We start from the raw sequence: 21,221 nt of genomic DNA, 5'->3' as shown, positions 1-21,221 counted from the left end.
CTGTAAAGTATATGCCCTCATGTCATTAGTCTTTGGAAAAATGCTTTGGGGAGGGGTGAAAGCTTAACTATAAGTGAAGAAAACATTTTCTTTTCTTAATAGTACCATATTTGTGGTATATGGTTTTCTTTGTGTGCTGTTTTTAAGTATAATGCGGATTGTACATGTGCTGTTTTTTCCCCTTCCTCTCTCTCTCTCTCTCATACCATTTTGAGGAATACAGGCAATACAGTAAAAAAAAAAAAAAAAAAAAGCCTGGTTAAAAAGGCATGACAAAGTTAAAATTAATATGCTTTTTTCTCGTTCTTGCATGGAGAAATGACTGGGTTAAGGACCTTAGACTGCTTAGTTTTGAGAGAGAACAAGTCAATGAAAAAAGTCAATGAAAAACTATTGAATATTATGAGGCTTTTTTCTGATCTGCGGTGGTGGTGCTGCGGTAGCGTTGTCGCCTCACAGCAAGACATTGTCCCATTCGATTCTCAGCTAGAGCGTCTACTGTGGAGACGTGTGAATGGACGTACCTTCGTCGAAGGTTGTGCATTAGGGCCGGCAACTCAGCATGTAAAAAACAACTGCCAATCATTAGCGAACCGGAGTTCCGCTGTGGTGACCCCTAACTGGGAAAAGCCGAAAGACGCAACAACAACATGAATTTTTTTTATAGCAAATGCATGTATACTAAGCTGCAATTCTGCAACTGGTGTTCATTTCCATGGAAACAGCCTGATAGAGAAACTGGCTGTCTGGTTCTCTTGTTTCCATGGAGACAATCTGATGAAGAGAAACTGGAGACAAGCCAAAGCAAAACAATTCTGCAGTAGAAAGTGAAGAAACAGCCAAAACCCAGTAAAATTAGCCTATCACTGATTTATTCTTCGCTTTCTTCAATACAGAATGACTTCCTCAGAATAACGTATCACTGATAAAGCACAATCATTTTAATAAGTTCACACACCCAATAAAAGATCTGTAATCAACCACATGTTTAATTAACAATTGACAATAGTTAACCTAAAAAAAACCTACAAAAACACAATAAAAAATCATTAAAAACATTGAAATAGCAGTTCTTTGGAAAATTAACTTGTCTTTATAAAACTCTATGCCTTTGGTCTCCAAGAAAACATTTGTTAATAATGATATCATTATATCATATTATTTAATCATTATCATTTAATCCTGGGGGGTTGTCTGCACCTAATCTGGATTGCCGCAAAGTTTCTGTCTTTTCAATTTGATTTTTATAATTACCCCCCACCCCACCGGTATCCTTAGGTACCGATTCCAATACAGAAAAAATAATTTTTTTATAAACTTTGCATTCAACGTTGTGTTTGTATAGGGAACTAAGACTGTTGTTCTTTCTGGTAACATAACTATGCGCTCTAATTCTTTCTTTTAAACTTCTAGTGGTCATTCCCACATAATATGAATTACACCCAGAACAAGCCCAAATGTATTACAAGTCCTTTGGAATAACAATTAAAAACTCCAGGAACTGGAATGGTATAATTTAAATGTTTTAAATATATAAAACACCCTTCTAAAATGTAACTGCACATATTACGTCATTACATTTATACATTCCTGTTCCTTTGTTTTGCAGAGTAGGATTAGCCAATTTGAGGGGGTATTTTAGAGCAACACAGTTAAGGCTCCTATCTGTAACACAAGCAGAAAACTAAGTGGAAAGGAATAATGATGATACGGGGCGAAGCTCAAGAAATTAGGAGAGATTTGGATTTTGGATTCAGTCTGTTACAGAGAACAACAAAAATCACACAGAATATTATATTCATAAAATAGAGGGGAGTAGTCTAAGAACTAAACCAGCCCAAGAATGGTGGAAATAGTTTATGCTGATAGGGGTAACTGTGGTTAGGGATGCAGATAATAGGCAAGAGGGGGATTGAATTTATTGGAGAAAACTGGCAAAGGAGTCAAGGTATTGGGAGCAAATAACTATAAAGGGAAAGGTAATAGAATGGGAGGAAGCTAAGAATTTATTTGGACTGCAGGTTAAAGATTTCCTTCCCTAACAAGGACTGATATCAGAGAATAGGCAAAGAGAAAGAAATAGGGGTCTCTTAAATGAAAGATGAGCACCGGTAGAGTTTTTAATAGAATCTAGAACAGAAGCAGCCATTATAAAAGGAATAATTAGTAGAGTATATAAAATATTGCGTGATAACTATAACAATCAGAGGAGCTTAGAATGGCTTGGGAAGAGAGATTAGATGAGCAATTCACAAAGAGATGATGTGCATTTCCCAAGTATGCAACAAAGTCTAGAAGATTTAGGATCTTTACCTGGAAGTGTTTATTTTTATACCCCTAATAGACTCCAATAATTTTTTCCTCATGTGGATAGCAAATGTTGGAGGTGTGATGGGCAGGAAAGAGGTGGCTTGGAACATGTTTTTTGGGAGTGTGGTGAGCTGGCAGACTTTAGTGATTCCCTGTGGACTGCTGTGTTGGAGATGCTGGTTTAGCAGATTGGATTGAATGGGGAGGTGATTTTTGTGAGCTGTGATACAGAATCAGAATTGCCTAGACATACTACAGCCTTGCTGAGTCGAATTATGGTGACTGCCAGAAAAGCAATTACTAGAAAAAGGAAATGAAACTCTAGACCAACTTTATTAGAAGTAGTGAATATAGTAACAGACATAAACAATTGGAATTCGGATCTTTAGAAAAGGGAATGAGCAAACTACATAGTAAAAATGGGAATTGTGGGAACAGTATATGCAGAGAAGGAACGAGGTTTAAGAGGCAGGATTTGAGAGAGCCATATGATGCTTAACTGGCAATAACTGGATAGATTATAAGTGATGTATAATGTTTTGCAGCTACAGTTGTTTCAATGGTGTCTGTGATGTATAATGATGTCCTTCATGGATGCATCTGCAGTCATAACAAGTGGGTTGTCCTGTCGTCAGGCAGCCCTGCAGTCGGCCGGATTCCAAAGTCCGGGTCCGGCTTCGGCTGATGTCGCACTCCACCCGACGTCATCTCTGTTGGTCTTCGGGTATATAAGCATCAGCCGACGCCATTTTCCTCAGTCTTTCTTGCCGCGTGGCGCCCGAAGCAGAAGCTGTTCGCAAGTGCCGGTCGGATCCAGAGATTACTTCTACCGAATACTACTTCGAAGACTTCTAAAGCTAAGTACCCCGTTGGGGACTCTTTCTTGCCTCAGCCGATGTCAGAAAAAGTTAACAATTGTTTAACCTGTGGGAAACAAATACCTCATAAAGATTTCCTTTGGGGAAACCTTGCATGCCATGCGAGAACAGTTCCAATGGCAGCAACAGGATTTTTCAGACTCCAGGAAAAGACTTAGGACCTTTCTGCACCTCCCACAGCACAGGCCCTTAGCTATACCTCCTGTTCTCTCTGTGGTGGATGATGCTTTCAATGATGTTTGCTCCGCTCCAGATTCTTTACCCCCAGCCCCTGCCAAACCAGACAGATTTTACAGGGTGCCAGATACTCATCACCACCTTTACAAGGCCCCTCTTGCAGACCCAGAAACTATATCCCAGGGTCCCAAGGCAGTAGCGACCACAGCTAAAACCCTATTCCTTCTGAAAGGGAAGCAAGGTCATTAGACAGATGGGGTAAAAGGTCTACACTTCAGCTACTCTCTCAGCTAGAGCTTTAAACTGTCAGTTTCACATGATACAATACCAAGAGTTTATGCTTGATCAGTTAACTAAAAAACTAACCTCTGATGAATCTCTTGATAAGAAATATGTATTAGAGATGGTAAATAACATACAACAGGTTAGCAACCATTCCTTAAAATGTGGCTATGATGCACTGGAGGCTTCATTTAGATCAGCCATGACAGGCACAGTGATAAGAAGGCATGCATGGCTAAAGGAACAAGCTTTACCGGATCATGTTAAAGCTAAGTTGCTAGATGCTCCTATGGACAAGACAAGTTTGTTTGGTACACCTGCCCAGCAGGTTATGAAGAAAATGGAAGAGAAGGCAAAATCTGTTCAAACTGTTAAAGATTTCTTGCAGGTTCAACACCCAAGGTTTAGCAGGAACTGGCCTGCCAAAAATTGGTCCTTTCCTGACTCCACAAAATTTCAAAGGGGCAGGAATAGACGTTCCAGAGGCAGAAACCAATCCAGAGGAGGTGCCTACAGAGGACGACAGTGGCAAGGTAACAACAGAGGCACAGACACAGCCACTGCCACTACATCAGCACAACCACAGTGACTTAATCCTAAATCCGCCTACCAGGGAACAAATAACAGCTCCTCTAGGCGGAAAGTTAACCTTATTTTCAAAGAACTGGCACTACATAACAAAAGACAAGTGGATTTTACAAACCATAGATCAAGGTTACCGGTTTCACTTCCACACTTTACCAGTCAAAGGAGGAATGCCAAATCTACCTCCAAATCAAAAAACAGAGGCTCTACGCCAGATAATGGAGTTAGCAAACATGAGAGCTGTGGAAAGAGTGCCAACAGCAGAACAAGGAAAGGGGTTCTATTCCAGACTATTCCTAGTTCCAAGAAAGGAAAAAGTTGGAGACCAATTCTCGACCTGTCCACCTTAAATACATACATCATTGTCCCAAAATTCAAAATGCTGACCCTACAGCAACTTCTTCCCATGCTGGGCAAGGAGTCTTGGCTGGTAACTCTAGATCTCAAGGAGGCATACCTGCACGTCCCCATTCGACCAATCTGCAGAAGATACCTCAGATTTCTTGCAGGATCAGAGCACTATCAATTCTCAGCATTGCCCTTTGGCTTATCTACTGCCCAGAGTATTCACAAAATGCCTGGCATCAGTAATCGCCCATTGCAGACTACAGGAATTCAAATTTACCCATACCTGGACGACTGCCTGCTACAAGGGGACAACAAAAGCAAGCTGACAACAGATTTACAAAGGGTCATTTACTTGCTACAAGGACTGGGATACACAGTCAATTTACAAAAGTCAAGGCTGATACCATCCCAAACAAGGACATTCTTGGGCTGAATTGGACACAGTACAACAAATGGCATTCCTGACTACAGAAAAACAAAAGAACTTCCTCTTTACTTCTTGGCACTAACAAAACTGAACAAGTTAACAGCAAGAAAAGTTCTGCAGGCCTTGGGCTTCATGGCATCATGCATAATCTTGGTCCCATTTGCCAGACTACATATGAGGAAACTACAGTGGTACCTAAAGAATTTATGGTCCCAACACAGACACAGTCTAGAAACAGAAATCCCACTAATTCCATGCTTAAAACAGGAGTTCCTATGGTGGGCTCAGGCATGCCAGTCAAACCCAGGCCTACCCTTTCGCAGATGTCAACCAAGCCAGACCATCACAACAGACGCTTCAGACCTAGGATGGGGGCCCACATGCTGGACAAATGCGTGCAAGGATTGTGGACACAGGATCAACTTCACCTGCACATCAATCTAAAAGAAATGCTGGCAGTAAAACTGGCAATCCAAAAGTTCAAACCATTTCTCAAAGAGGGACAGTTGATGATAAGGACAGACAACACCACAGTCATGTGGTACATCAACAAACAGGGAGGCACTCATTCATACCCCCTATGCAGAATGACCTTGGAGCTGTGGACCCTGGCACTCAGCTACAACATTCAGTTACAGGCAATATTTGTACCGGGAAAGACAATACTCTAGCAGACATATTAAGCAGAACCACTTCGGATGCCCACGAATGGAAGCTGCACCCGGACATCTTCAAGACCATCTCAAAGAAATGGGGAATGCCACAGATAGACCTATTCGCATCACCTCTCAATCACCAGCTCAAAAAATTCTGCACAAGGACATTCCACCCACTAGCATGGAAAGTGGACTCACTCTCCTTCAACTGGAAAGGCCTAACAGCATATGCATTCCCACCTCTCCCTTTGATACACAAGGTACTACTAAAAATCAAGGAAGAACGTCCAAGGATAATCCTGATAGCTCCAAACTGGCCAAGACAACACTGGTACCCACTTCTGAAGAGCATGTCTCGGAACAATATGTGGCCAATACCCCTGATGCCTTTGATGTTAACTCAGAACAACTACAGCATCATACATCCAAACCTAAAAACGCTGCAACTGACTGCATGGAACATCACATAGCAGCAGCTAATCCAGAACTCTCCCAAAGAGTTAAAGACATTATTCTTGAAGCGCAGACCTTCAACAAGAAGGAACTATGCTGGAAAATGGAAAAGGTTTGTCATTTGGAGTACGGAAAGAGGAAAAGATGTGTCAAACATAGATATGCCTAACATTCTGGAGTATCTGGCGAACTTCTTCATTCAGGCCTGTCCTACTCCTCCATCAAGATACATGCATCAGCTATTTCAGCAGAATACAGCTTTGATCCACCTGTTTTTCGCACCCTTTGCTCAGGCAGTTCCTCAGAGGAATCAAGAATGTAAAACCTCCAAGGAAACCACCATTACCAGCTTGGGATTTAAACTTTGTGCTAGAAAAGTTGACACTATCACCCTTTGAACCAGCAGCAACAGCAGACCTACAACACCTGTCATGGAAAACTGCTTTCCTACTAGCAATTACTTCAGCAAGGAGGGTTTCAGAACTACAGGCCTTAATGGCAGTGCAACCCTTCCTAATCTTCCACCAAGATAGAGTGTCCATGAGGACTAATCCTACATTTATGCCCAAGGTGGTATCCAGAGTGTCTTTAAACCAGGCAATCCACCTACCTACCTTCTTTCCCAACCCACAAAACAGAGGGGAAAGAATACTGCATACCTTGGATGTACATAGACAGCTACGCTACTACTTGGACAGAACAAAACATAGCAGAAAGACTGACCAACTTTTTGTAGCCTATGCAACAGGAAGGGAAGGAAAAGCTATTTCCAAACAGACAATCTCCAAATGGATAGGAAATTGCATACGATACTGTTACTCCTTCCATGGAAAACCAATTCCACAGAACATAAGACCTCATTCTACAAGGGCAACAGCCACTACCACAGCCTTCTTACGAGGAGTGGCAACCAAAGACATTATTGAGGCGGCTACTTGGACCTCCGTGCATACATTTGCCAAGCATTATAATTTGCCTCTATATTCCAGATCCCGAGCAGGGTTTGCCACTGCTGTACTGCAAGGGATCCTAAACACACCATAATCTACTTTTATCCTCCTCCCCTAGTTGGCTATGGTATTCTACCCACTTGTTATGACTGCAGATGCATCCATGAAGGACATAGTACAGTTTTGTACCTACCATAAATGTAGATGTCCGAACTGGATAGCATCTGCAGTCAGGATTACCCTCCCTCCTTCCCCTCTGTGGTACTCCTAGGGTGTTTACCCTCCTAATAGCTACTTGTTGGGGGGGAGTCTTTTATGGTGTATTTGTTTGTATATATGTACATATATGCTTATTGTTGTGTTTACCTCTATCTATTTGGAAACATTGGCATCTATCCAAATTTTAGCCTGCAAGAGGGCTACTGGCATCTGGGGCAAGAAACACTGAGGAAAATGGCGTCGGCTGATGCTTATATACCCGAAGACCAACAGAGATGACGTCGGGTGGAGTGCGACATCAGCCGAAGCCGGACCCGGACTTTGGAATCCGGCCGACTGCAGGGCTGCCTGACGACAGGACAACCCACTTGTTATGACTGCAGATGCTATCCAGTTCGGACATCTACATTTATGGTAGGTACAAAACTGTACTTTTGCAACTAAAGTGGTGTCAACGTTTGTTTTCATTTATATAAATGTAAGATTGCCTATGCCATACATGATATTTTAATAAAGATGTTTGTTAGGGGAAAAATAGATATATGTTGGTCAAACGTTAGGTCACTGTCCACATAAGTTCCCAAATCCCAAAGTGGGTCAGCTTTTAGGGACATATTGTCAGTGTGCTAGTTTCCTGCTGTTGATGACTTCCTAAAGGATAAGATGATGCATTTCTTGGCGTTTACTTTCAGTCCATGATTTGGTAGTTATTTGCGACAAATCTTCCTGTGGGATGGCTAAGTCATTTGGGGCTTCACAGACCGTTAGCTTTCAGCCATCTGCAAACTGTCAGCCAAAGCCCTTTGCTGAAGTAGAAAATAGATGCCATTCGATTTATTTTACCCATTACTCATATGTATGTGTCACACAAGTACGGATTGGTAAATACGTATATATTTAATGAAATTGATAGTTTTAAGACTGTTCATGCCCTTTATCTGATCATAATGCCCTTTTTATGAATGCCAAAATAGAAAATATCAATTATGCATTTATTTATTTACATTACTAATTGGGTAGGGTCTGACTGGACTGGAAGCCCGTTTTCAGTGGAGACCCCAAGAGAAAAGCTCCAAGGAAGATTACATAATTATACATTTGTACATATGACAATTACAATAGGAGTTTAAACACAAGTTCCTTGACATTGTATCTAAAAACATATAGCAATGATGGTACAATAAGCTTATACTACTCATACAGACAAAACAAAAATATATATTTGTTCTGTTTTGTTTTCAGGATAAAGTATCGCAAACTGAAGCTAGGAAGGCTCAGTTGCCAAGAAATATTGACAATGGGTGGTGGCGAGAAGGAAGTTAGGCAGTAAGGGGTTAAATTAGTTAGGCTGGTGGAGAACATGAGCGAAGCCTATGTTTGGTGAAATATTCCTTTAGGGATTGTTTAAAAGAATGTGCATCATTGATGGTTTGATTGTCATTTTTAATGAAAAGAAATTTAATTGGGAGACTTCAAACTTGCAGGATAGACAGGACAGAGAAAATATAAGGATAATTAAGTACGTTTCTCTAGTTTTACATAATGTACCTGATTATCCTTCTACTTTTCTCTGTCCCATCTGTCTCATTCTTTTGAATCTCAGTTTTTTTGTAAGTTTATTTATTAAAAAAATAAATAAAAGTAGAATTTCCATAGCATATAGTAATAGAAGAAAGTCCGGGCGGCCAGTCTTTTTTCCCATTGGTACGTGCTCGATTTATAACAGACAGTCTAGTTGACCTGACCAATTAGCATGATAATTTTTGAATGTTAATGGCCAGTCATGTATAATGGAAGATGTTTTACACTGAAAAATCGACATAAAATATGTATCACGGCATATAAAAATCTGTAAATTAAAAAAAATTATATAATGAAATACTAGAGGTGCAATACAACAATTAAGGCAGTTTGGAATACATATGTTTGTAGAATGTAAAAAAAAAAAAAGCTGAAGAGTTTTGGAAAGTAGTTTACAATTTTGTCACAAATTTATGAACAGATAATTGGTTATCCACAATCAGCAGTATTATTGACGGTTTCTGTTCCTTTAGTTATTAACCATAAAACGTTTTGGAATTCACTTATAGTGAGGAAAGGGATAATAGAGAAACAGAAATTAAATGAAGCGTCTTTATTTAAAGAATTTTTAAGTATTGCTGCTATGGTATTTAAGAATGAAAAAGTAATAAATTGTTTACTTAATCTTAAACATATTTGCTGTTGGCGTAGTTTAAAACACTGATTTGAAAATGTACATCAGGACATTGATATTTACAGTTATTAAACGTGTTGTATAAATACGGTATGTGTGTTCAAACTAATAGGTTTTCAAAAGAAATTACTGAAAATGGAAATTAAAATCTAAACCAATTGTCCTTGAAGTATTGAATAGTGTAAGAGAGAGAAAAAAGATCTGGAAATAAGATTTTTAGAAAAGGGAAAGAGGAAATGACATAGACATAAGTGGAATTTGTGGGAACAGTATAAAAGCAGACTCATGTTCAGGAGGAAGAGGGCTTTAAAGAACGGCAGAAACTGAGCAATTTATGTAACGGACTGAATGACAATAATAAAGAAAATGTGCATTTTATAATGTATGTAAATGGAAAAATGCTAGTATGGCTTGTTTTCTGTTCTATTAATATATGTGTACTTATGTCTTGAGTGATAATTTAATGAAGGTGTTTTAAAAAGCATCTGCTGCCATATAGTTTAGTAAAGAAAATTCCCTTTTATGGGACCATAACATCAGTAAAATATCTAAGGGGTTCACTTAAATGAAAACAGCTAGACTTGAGATGAGCTTCAATCATTTGTTACAGGTATGCAATGGCTTTAGAAGTATCTGTTGCGGCCAACTCTTAGATTTCATACAAAAGATATAAGCCCTACAGATGTTCATATTCCCACTGATATTATAATGTCTTTCAAGTCATTTAGCTTCCACTTCCAGAGGAATTTTATGGAAAAAAAAATAATCTAAACATCTTCTGCAACATCAACTGCATGGTTTGAGGGACAGTACATCTCACAGAGGGTACCACTGCTGTGGGACAGACTTCCCATCCAGGTGTCCCTGTTCAAGTGCAACATGTATCTGTGAATGAGTAATATAAAGTCTGTCCCAATACTATTGCACAGTGACAGCTCGTAAATGCCTTCTTCCCCACACATGGCAGTCTTCTTATTGTCTATGGTATGATCCCAGTTATTCTCACTAGGAATAATATACAATTATCAACCATGGGTCTAATACCTACTGGGATAGGTTAATTTAAGCACCAGAAGGGAAATTGTCAGGGCTTGAAATGGCCTCCAAAGACAGCTAGCCTAGTAGTAATTGAATATGAATGTATGAAACTAGAACAACTCTCTTTCTCTGGACTAACTCGCAACTTAGAATGTCATACAAGGTGCTAGTGCTGCCTATAGACCTGGCAGGACTGGCTATTTCCAAACCAAAACTTTTGAATTAGAACAGCTGTTAATAAACATTTTTATAACCTGATGGTTTTCCAAGCTGTCTCATAATCGTATCCTTCTAAAACAGGGAAAAGGAGCATTATGCAAAAGTCTTGTTGGGAGAAAGCTGACTAAGCTTGCCAACTGCGGTCAAATAATTAACTGTTTTCATAATGCATTTATCATAGATACTGCGTGGTGCTCCTGTGGAGCTTTTCAGAATGTAGAATGCATGGAAGAATGATATAATGCCGATTAAAGTTACACAGAGTGAAAGGTAAGAGATGGTGACCTTTTATCTTGGCTGGAAAGAAATCATAGACTGTATTACTGGGAACATTTTTATTGGGAAATGATTATAAACAATGTGGAGCTTTTGTCCTCGAGTCTCTGCTGAAAACGGGCTACTTGCCCAACCGGAAACGACATGGTTAATAAATAAATTAACATTTTTTCAGATATAAATATAAGGGCTGTCAGTTATGACTGTTGATACAGGTATAAATAAGGAAGGTGCCAATATTATAGTTCCAGTAAGATAATAGGTCATGTCTTAGCTTCTGGGCATGGAGTCTTAAAGTAGGTTAATACAATTGTCTTTTTGCTTTTATGACGTGCACTGCTTCATACCCGCATTAATAGTTTTGTTAGTTACATAGGTTTTTGTGTGACAAATAAGCTTTTGTTAAATTGTGTACTAACGTGAAATGATGCAATATTGGAAATACAGTTAAAGCTGATGTTAAAAACAAATCTACTGATTAAAACTGATATTAAAACCTGAGTAGTGATGCCAGCAGGTCTTCAGGTGTGATGTGCTCAGGTGATAGATGCTGAACACCTGCTTCCCAGGTCTGTCCTTCACCGTGCAGTAGACTAGCTCAACATTATCCCCTCTCCCATCTCCCTTCAGTGTTCTGGCGAACACATTTATGGAACCTTTTTAAAGGCCATTATGAAGTTCAAGTGGACTCATACTCGCTGGTCATTGTCTCCTCCAACTGACACACACAAGACTGGACCTGGTTATTCTGACAATTCTGTATGATCATGAGCCCATGTGTTTAGTTATCATGGAGACTGTTGTCATCATGGAAAGCAACCAGTGTTTCCTTCAAGAATGTGTCCATATTTCTCCCTAACACCTTAACACCATTGTTAGGAGAACAAGCTTGGTAGGTGATTTCTTGGACCCCAACCCTGGAGTAAAGGTTACACACAACGAGATGCTGGGGATCTATGTTGGGGATTCTCCAGCCTTCCGGTCATATTTCTGAGTACTGTGGGATTGAGCCTGTCCAAATCCTGTGTCTTGTCTTCCCTATGACTCTCCCATCCCTCTCTTCCCCTAATTTTCTAGGGTTCTGTCCCTTCTCTGCTACTTGATCTGCTTTTCTACTGGATCCCTCAATACAGAAAAAACCCTTGGTTTGGTGTTCATGTTGAGGCTTTGAGTGTTGACTACCTACTGGTTAAACCTGAATGCAATGCATCACTGAGTTGTACGTTTAGTTTGGGTAAGATGAGTATGATTTTAGCTGTATAAGGTGGAAGAGCAGATTGTTATTATTTCTGCATTTTGAATATGGATTTATCACAACACATAATTGGATTAGGTTTATGGTTAGTTCTTTGTGTTGCTGTGAAGAGAAGAGGCAAAAATGTAAATAACTGATTTCTTTACAACATGCTTAAGGTCTTTTAGTGTCACAAGTAGTATGCAGCTGTAATGTCTCGCAGTTTTAGCAGACACTTATGTGGTATTCGTCTTGTATTTTAATGTAGCCACCAGCCTCTCTCACTCCAAGGTGTATGATGAAGAGAGTGTGACCTCATTCACTATGTCACAAGATGGGTTCCTGAATGAGGATGGAGACCAGACCGTCCTAGAGATGCTTCAGGAAAGACAGAGATACTCAGAGTGGCCAAAGGTAAATAAATCCTGTTTCTAGCTTGTAAACGAAGGCTGATGATTCTTGGAGGGAGACGTCTATTTGGGAACGTGATTTTGAATGCAAAAGGTGGTCACTTGAACAAGGATGCTTTGTGGGGATCTGAGTGAAGTTCGGCACTATTTGTAATCTCCTTTTCAGAGGCTGGAGCTCTTGTTGTAGAGATGTGGTTATACAACCCTTTATATTAGTTTATTTATTTTTGTGAAACGGTTTCTTTTATTTGTAAAGTTTAGCGCATCAAAACCAGCATTCATACATCCAATTTGTAGCCCCCATGCTTATTTTATCCAGCAGCTGGATATTTTTGCCAGATGTTTTATGTGCAACATGAATGTGGACTCAGCCCAATACCAGGATTTCCTGTTTGTAAGATTAACACCAACCTTTAGTATAGTAGAGTCTGTCTTCATTAACAAACAGTACCTGCATCATGAATTCCCATTTTAAGAGACCTTTGACAACACACTGACTTTACCCTGTAAAAATCAGTATGCACACAATATATACCGTTTAGATAAGTGGAACATCCTAAAACTCAAGTCACATTCACAGTATGACCCAATCATGGTTTCTTCCCTATGTCATTTTCGATGACTTAAGTAACTAGAAACATTAACACTGTTGTCAGTTGTTATAGAGGAACGTGTATGTGTATTGTTGACTGTATAGTGAATAAGGTCCTGCTGCTGTTAGTTCTAGAGCAACTCGTTTTTGCATATGCACCCATTGCCTATTGAATTGCATTTAACTGTGCTGCTTCCATCTAATGCTTTTATTTCTCCCTGGAACTGCTCTCATATTTCTGTTCTGAAATATCTTTCCCCCTTTTTTGTGCTGTACTTACCACATGTGACTGAATCTGTCCACTCTGTTGTATTACTGCCTCTCCCTTTTCTCCCATGCCTCTAAATTAAAGTACTTCTCTCTCTTTTTCAGCTCGCTCGTGACTTTTTCTATAGGGTTTCCCCCTTCTACAGCTCCATTTAGACTGAGGAACATACCTCCCCAAGGAAGAAACCCAGGAACATTTTGAAAATTAACCCCCTCCATCTGTGTGTATGTGCAGTACTCTTCGTTAAAGCTTATTTTAAGGTGTTTGTATTGCTAACCCACGGCATGTACACTAGCAGTTCTGCAGTAGTCCCTTTTCCCAATTCTCTCCCCTCCAGCGATTTCACTCCCTATTAATAAGTAGATTCTACATTTTACTTTTCTCAGGAACACCACTAGGTGGCACTATATTCCCACTCATTCTATTAGGTAACTTTCTTGGTGGTGCTGCGGTAGCGTTGTCGCCTCACAGTAAGACCTTGTCCTGTTCGATTCTCAGCTAGAGCGTCTTCTGTGTGGAGATATGCGTCATACGTTCATTGAAGTTTGTGTGTCAGGGCCTGCGACTCGGCATGTAAAAATCTACTGCCAATCATTAGCGGACCGGAGTTCTGCTGTGGCGACCCCTAACCGGGAAAAGCTGAAAGACACAATGACTATTAGGTAACTTTCAATGCTTTTTCCCTGCTCTCTGCAGCTGTAAGGCCTGTTATCCTTTCCCATTGTTTTTTTGCACAATTGTCACACCTGATTAATTCTCCTTGAATTAGACCAAACCTTAACTTGTAAGTAACATACCTTTGAGCTTGTCAATACCTTTGAATGCACCAGTACCTGTATCACTGATTGTTTTGTTGGTCTCTTCTGCTCCTTCCTCCTTCTCAGCTCTGCCCGCTCAGTTTGCCCTTAGGGCTCACTTCGCTCCCTTACCCTGCCCCCAGTTCCCAGCTGCCCCCAGTGCCTCTACACTTAAAACCCCAAAACCACAACCCCTCTAGTATGTAGCCTATCTGAACAATCCCCACCCATCTCCTCATCCACCATCCCCTCCTGTTTCCACTAGTGTGCCTTGGTGTAATACCTAATGGTGGTGCTGTTCATACTAGGAGTGTGTATTAGTGTAATACCTAATGGTGGTGCTGTTCATACTAGGAGTGTGTATTAGTGTAAAACCTAATGGTAGTGCTGTTCATACTAGGAGTGTGTATTGGTGTAAAACCTAATGGTGGTGCAATTCATACTGGGGTGTGTCTTAGTGTAAAACTTAATGGTGGTGCTGTTCTTGTATTAGGAGTCTGCTTTAGTGTAAAACCTAATGGTAGTGGTGGTGCTGTTCATACTAGGAGTGTGTATTAGTGTAAACCTAATGGTAGTGCTGTTCATACTAGGAGTGTGTATTGGTGTAAAACCTAATGGTGGTGCAATTCATACTGGGGTGTGTCTTAGTGTAAAACTTAATGGTGGTGCTGTTCTTGTATTATGAGTCTGCTTTAGTGTAAAACCTAATGGTAGTGGTGGTGCTGTTCATACTAGGAGTGTGTCTTATGTCTTAGTGTAAAACCTAATGGTGATGATGTTCACACTAGGAGTGTGCCTTAGTGTAAAATCTAATTTTGGGTCAGTTCATACTAGGAGTGTGTCTTATTGTAAAACTTAATGATGGTGCTGTTCATACTAGGGGTGTGTAGTATTTATTTATTTATTGACATTTGTTAACCAGGTTTGTCCAGCTGGGCTTGTGACCCATTTTCAGTGGAGACCCGAGGAGAAAAGCTCCTGTAGTACATTTTTAAACAAGTACAGTTTTAAGCAATATTGATATAATAGTTATAGCAAAAACATTCGCATGTGTTTGGTTACATACATAAAGTTAAAGTTGCATTAAAAGGAAGCTTAGTAGCATCATTTTACATTGATATAGTTCAATAGTTCAACAATAAAACTGTTTTGTTTGTATAAAATTTTGCAAATGCATAGTAGACACATTGGAGAGAGAGAGGTGTAATGAGGTACTAAGTATGGCCCTTTTGAGGGTACATAAAGGGAAGTTAGACTAGGTCGGGGTCATGGCAAGGGCAGGTCCTGGAATTGAGAAAATAAGCTTTTAGTTCATTTTTAAAGTGTGAGGTGTGGGAGATTGAACGTAAGTCAAGGGGAAGTTTGTTCCAAACATGGGCAAGGGAGTGTTTGTAGAGTAGTTTGTTTACTGACCTTTTTGGATGGTAGATATCAAGTAATTGTTGGTTAGAGGTACGGAGGGTCCGGGATGGGATGTAGATGGAGACTAAAGAAGATGGACGGAAGGAGGTTTTTTAAAGAATAGAGTGTAGCATATGAAATTGATAAGATAGCAAACATTGGGGAAGTTCAAGCCATTGAAGAGAGTTTAAAGAAATGCAGTGGTGTGAGTTGTATGGGGAGTTAATGAATCTGGCTATTTTATGGTAAGTTTGTTGGAGTTTGTTTAGAGTGGAGGCCTGGATATTGGTAAGAACTGGGGCGACATATAAGAGGGAGGGGAGGAGAAGTGTCTGGCCCCGGGTAAGTCTAGATTCAGGGGTTTTGTTTCGATATAACAGACCTAGTTTCTGGTTTGTTTGTTTTTTTTTTTTTATACATTGGAGTATGTGTAGGTTGAATTTTAGTTAGTCATCGATAATGACCCCTTGGAGTTTTGTGTGGGTGTCAGGTTGGATAGTTGTATTGTTAGAAGATTTAATAAAAAAGGAGGTTTTGTGATGAGAAAGAGAATGGGGAAGGAAAAGTAGGAGTTTAGCCTTTTTGAATTTAGGATCAGTAGGTTGTGAGAGAGCCATTGTTCAGTGGATAGTAGGGCTTGTTGGGTCAGGGAGTGTAGTTCAGGAATGTTATTTGAAATGGATATGTGTGGAGTCGTCTGCTTACTGAATAAGGGAGGATTTTTTGCATGAGATGTAAAGATCATTGGTGAAGATGTTTAACAAAAGGGGTCCCAAGATGGAGCCTTGGGGAACACCAGTGGAGATGGGAAGGAAAGGTGAGGAGGATGAGAGCCATTTGACAGATTGTTCTCTGACAGATGGGTAACTATTAAACCAGGCAAGTGCAGAGGGGGATAGGTGGAGATTTGCGAGTTTGGATAGTAGTAGAAGATGAGAGAGAGTATTGAAGGCTTTGGAGAGATCTAGGAAGAGACAGCAAATGAGTTTATTGTTGTCTAGGCCCTCTGCAATGATATAAGTGAAGGAGAGGAGGGCAGTGGTGGTGCTGTGGTGAGAACGAAATCCATGTTGGGTAGGGGTAAGTAAGTGGTGCGTAAGGAGGTGATTGAGAAGCTGCGAGTGAATACATTTTTCTAACATCTTGGAGAGGGGGGACAGAATGGCAATGGGTTGGTAGTTTGAGGGGTCAGTGGAGTTTCCACCTTTATGAAGAGTGATAGTAAAGATTTCCAAAGGGTGGGGACAGTTGATTCCAGAATAGTTTGATTAATTAGTATAGATATAGGATAGTCAGTTGAGTCAGCAGCAAGTTTGCGGAATGTAGGAGATAGATTTTCGGTGGAAAGAGAGCAACGTTTTAGCTTGAGTAGTGGAGACTTGATGTAAGTAATGGTAACTGGCTCAAAAGAAAACAAAGTTGTGTTAGTGGGACTTGGGAGGGGTGGGTGTTGTAGTTTGGCTTAGAGGTTACCAGATTTTGGATGGAAAAGATCATGTTTATTCAGGAGGGTAGCTGTTACCTTAGAGGAAGAGTTAGGGTATGGGGAGGGATTAGAGGGCTTTCCAGGATAGAGGATGTTGTTGAGAGTTGACCAAAATTTTCGAGGATTGGATTTGTTGTTAAGCTGAGCAGAGCTATAGTGTAACTTTTTGTCATTAGTTGTATGTTTTTTTGCAAGATTCTTCAGTTGCCTGTATTTTTGAAGAAGAGGTGGTTTAGTTTTAGTCCAGGTTTTCCAAGCACCATCTCATTGTTTCATAAGGGACCTAGTCTCCTTGGAGAGCCAGGGAGCATGATTTGATTTTACTCTGATCTTACTAGAGGGAGCTAAGGAGTTTAGAGTACTCATGAAGATGCTATTGAAAGTGCTTACAGCATCATTTAGGGGGAGGTGTTTTAGGATGGACCAATCTATGTTGTAGAGAATGGAGTTAAATTGGGATGAATTGAAAGTCGATAGTTTTCAACAGTCTTTGATAAGGTGATTAGGAATATGGGAGTAGTGTCTTAAGATGGTGGTAGGGAGATGATCACTGAGGGAGTCAGGTAAGGTGGTGGGATTGTGGTATTGGTGGAGGGAATTGGTAAGGATCCAGTCTATGATGGAGCTGGAGGTGGAATTTTTATGGAAGTGAGTAGGAGATGTTATAAGTTGGTGGAAGCCGTGTAGATAGATACTGAGTTGGGGGGAGTCAGTTGTGAGTTTGGACCAATCAGTGTTGACATCACCAAGGGTAAGTGTCTCATATGGTTTGTTGTGGGAGAACCAGGACAGGATGTTTTCAAGAATGGGCAGATTGTTACCAGGAGGAAGGTCGAGAGAGGCAATTACAAGTTTTTTGTGGGGATTCAGATGGCAGTTAAGGATGATGATTTCAGCTGGGAGGAAGTCGGGAATTGGGGAAAGGTATGATGAGAGGTTAAGGTTGTTTGACTAGAGGATGGCCATGCCACCACCTTTTTTACAGGTCTGTCAGATCGGAAGATATTCTAACCTGGTGGGAGTATTACACTATTTGAGATTTGTGGCTTGAGCCAGGTTTCAGATAGGGAGAGAATGTGAGGGCTATTGAGAGCTATCCATGAGTGTAGCTCAGTAACATTATTTGCTAGACTCTGAATATTCAATGAGTAAATAGTTAAGTATTTGGATGGAGATGATTGTTGTGACTGAGGTTGGTAACTGTTAGAGGAGTAAGATGGGGGCAGTGTAGAGTTAGTTTTTGGAAAGAGTGAGGATGGGGAGAGAAGAAGAGGGGCCAGGGTTGGGATGGATATCTCCAGAACAAAGTAGGTTTTTTAGTGAGGAGAGAGTGTGTAGTAGATGCTAGATGGAGTTTGTATAGTTTTGACTTCGCTTTGTGGGAAGGTTTAAAAACCTGTGTTGTGGATAGTTTATATAGACTTGAGGTAGAGGTAGTAAAGAGATTAAGGGAAATAGTAAAAGATGAAGTAGTTGGATATATGTTGTATGAGTGAAAAGTTGGTGAACATAGGAGTGGGTCAGAGAGATTGGAGTGGTAAGAGGTGGGGATAGAGGGAATAAGGAGTAGTGTAGAAGATATTAGAAAAATAATACATGGAATAAAATATGGTCAGAGTAGGTAGAGATAGTGGTATAGAGGAAGTGGTGTTGAAAAGATTGACAGATCAGGTGGTTGTGGCAATAGGCAGGAAGTGGAATTGTAGTGGCTAGTGGGACAGGAAGGGGGAGGGATAGTTAGGTATAAAGGTAATTGTAATGGGGGTGGGAGATAATGGGGGTAGGGTAGGGGAGCGAAGTGAGCCCGAGCATAGCGAAGGTGAACGGAAAAGGGCTAGCACCCTGGTAAAGATGAAGGCAGAGAAAGAGTCAGAAAAAGATAGTGAAAAACTAGCTTGAGAGACAAGGATATAACTTTTCTAAAGGTGTAGTCACCAGAAATAAATAAATAAAGAAACAAATTTGAGCAGAAGTATGTAAGTAAGGACACTGCTTCAAGCTACACAAGTATATATACTTGAAGCAAACCCAGTGCTCTATGGTTAAAATAAGCTACAATAGAGAGGAGCTTTGGAGGGGGAGAAAGGTAGTGTAAAACCTAATGGTGGTGCCGTTCATACTAGGAGTGTGTATTAGTGTAAACCTAATGGTGGTGCAGTTCATACTAGGAGCGTGTATTAGTGTAATACCTAATGGTGCTGCTGTTTATGCTAGGAATGTATATTAGTGTAAACCTAATTGTGGTGCTGTTCATACTACGAGTCTGTATTAGTGTAAAACGTAGTGGTGGTGGTGTTCATACTAGGAGTGTGCCTTAGTGTAAAACCTAATGGTGGTGCTGCTAATACTAGGAGTGTGCCTTAGTGTAAAACCTAATGTTGGTGCAGTTCATACTAGGAGTGTATCGTAGTGTAAAACCTAATGGTGGTGCTGTTCATACTAGGAGGGTGTCTTAGTGTAAAACCTAATGGTGGTGCTGTTCATACTAGGAGGGTGTCTTAGTGTAAAACCTAAGGGTGGTGCTGTTCATACTAGGAGAGTGTCTTAGTGTAAAACCTAATGGTGGTGCTGTTCATACTACGAGTGTGTCTTAGTGTAAAACCTAATGGTGGTGCTGCTCATACTACGTGTGTGTATTAATGTAAAATGTAATGGTGGTGCTGTTCATAGTAGGAGTGTGCCTTAGTGTAAAACGTAGTGGTGGTGCTGTTCATACTAGAAGTGTGCCTTAGTGTAAAACCTAATGGTGGTGCTGCTCATACTAGGAGTGTGCCTTAGTGTAAAACCTAATGTGGTGCAGTTCATACTAGGAGTGTGCCAATGGTGGTGCTGTTCATTCTAGGAGTGTGTCTTAGTGTAAAACCTAATGGTGGTGCTGTTCATACTAAAAGTGTGCATTAGTGTAAAACCTAATGGTGGTGCTGTTCATACTATCAGTGTGTATTAGTGTAAACTTAATGGTAGTGCTGTTCATACTATGAGTATGTATTAGTGTAAAACGTAATGGTGGTGCAGTTCATACTAGGAGTGTGTCTTAGTGCAAAACCTGTTGGTGGCGCTGTTCATACTAGGAGTGTGCCTTAGTGTAAAACCTAATGGTGGTGCTTTTCATACTAGGAGTGTGTATTAGTGTAAAACCTAATGGTGGTGGTGTTCATACTAGGAGTGAGTATTAGTGTAAACCCTAATAGTGGTGCTGTTCATACTAGGAATGTGTATTAGTGTAAACATAATGGTGGTGCTGTTCATACTAGGAGTGTGCCTTAGTGCAAAACCTAATGGTGGTGCTGTTCATACTTGTTTGTGTCTTTCAGCTTTTCCCGGTTAGGGGTCGCCACAGCGGAACTCCGGTCCGCTAATGATTGGCAGTATAATTTTTTACGTGCCGAGTTTGCCAGCCCTGACGCACAACCTTCAATGAAGGTACGCCCATTCACGCATGTCTCCACACAGAAAACGCTCTAGCTGAGAATCGAAAGGCACAACGTCTTGCAATGAAGTGACAAGGTGCTGTTCATACTACGAGTATGTATTAGTGTAAAACCTAATGGTGGGTGGTGGTCATACTACGAGTGTGTCTTAGTGCAAAACCTGTTGGTGGCGCTGTTCATACTAGGAGTGTGCCTTAGTGTAAAACCTAATGGTGGTGCTTTTCATACTAGGAGTGTGTATTAGTGTAAAACCTAATGGTGGTGCTGTTCATACTATCAGTGTGTATTAGTGTAAACCTAATGGTAGTGCTGTTCATATTATGAGTATGTATTAGTGTAAAACCTAATGGTGGTGCTGTTCATACTATCAGTGTGTATTAGTGTAAACCTAATGGTGGTGCTGCTCATACTAGGAGTGTGTTTTGGTGTAAAACCTAATGGTGGTGCTGTTCATACTAAGAGTGTGTATTAGTGTAAAACCTAATGGTGGTGCTGTTCATACTATCAGTGTGTATTAGTGTAAACCTAATGGTAGTGCTGTTCATATTATGAGTATGTATTAGTGTAAA

General features: G+C 40.3%; 1 protein-coding gene across 1 annotated transcript in view; it reads left to right on the top strand.

The window, feature by feature from the left end:
* CHD8 (chromodomain helicase DNA binding protein 8) overlaps positions 1-21,221 on the top strand; it is a gene marked incomplete in the record, with an annotated part of 4,119,653 nt that overhangs the window by 3,818,723 nt on the left and 279,709 nt on the right. The window contains 1 exon segment of the mRNA XM_044057960.1: positions 12,536-12,681. Coding sequence (XP_043913895.1) covers positions 12,536-12,681 — 146 coding nt within the window.

This window comes from Protopterus annectens, chromosome 16.part0 (assembly GCF_019279795.1).
Source record: "Protopterus annectens isolate FY-2018-M chromosome 16.part0, PAN1.0, whole genome shotgun sequence".
Classification (NCBI taxonomy): domain Eukaryota; kingdom Metazoa; phylum Chordata; order Ceratodontiformes; family Protopteridae; genus Protopterus; species Protopterus annectens.
The sequence above is the reverse complement of the archived record's forward strand: the minus strand, read 5'-3'. Positions and strand labels throughout refer to the sequence as shown.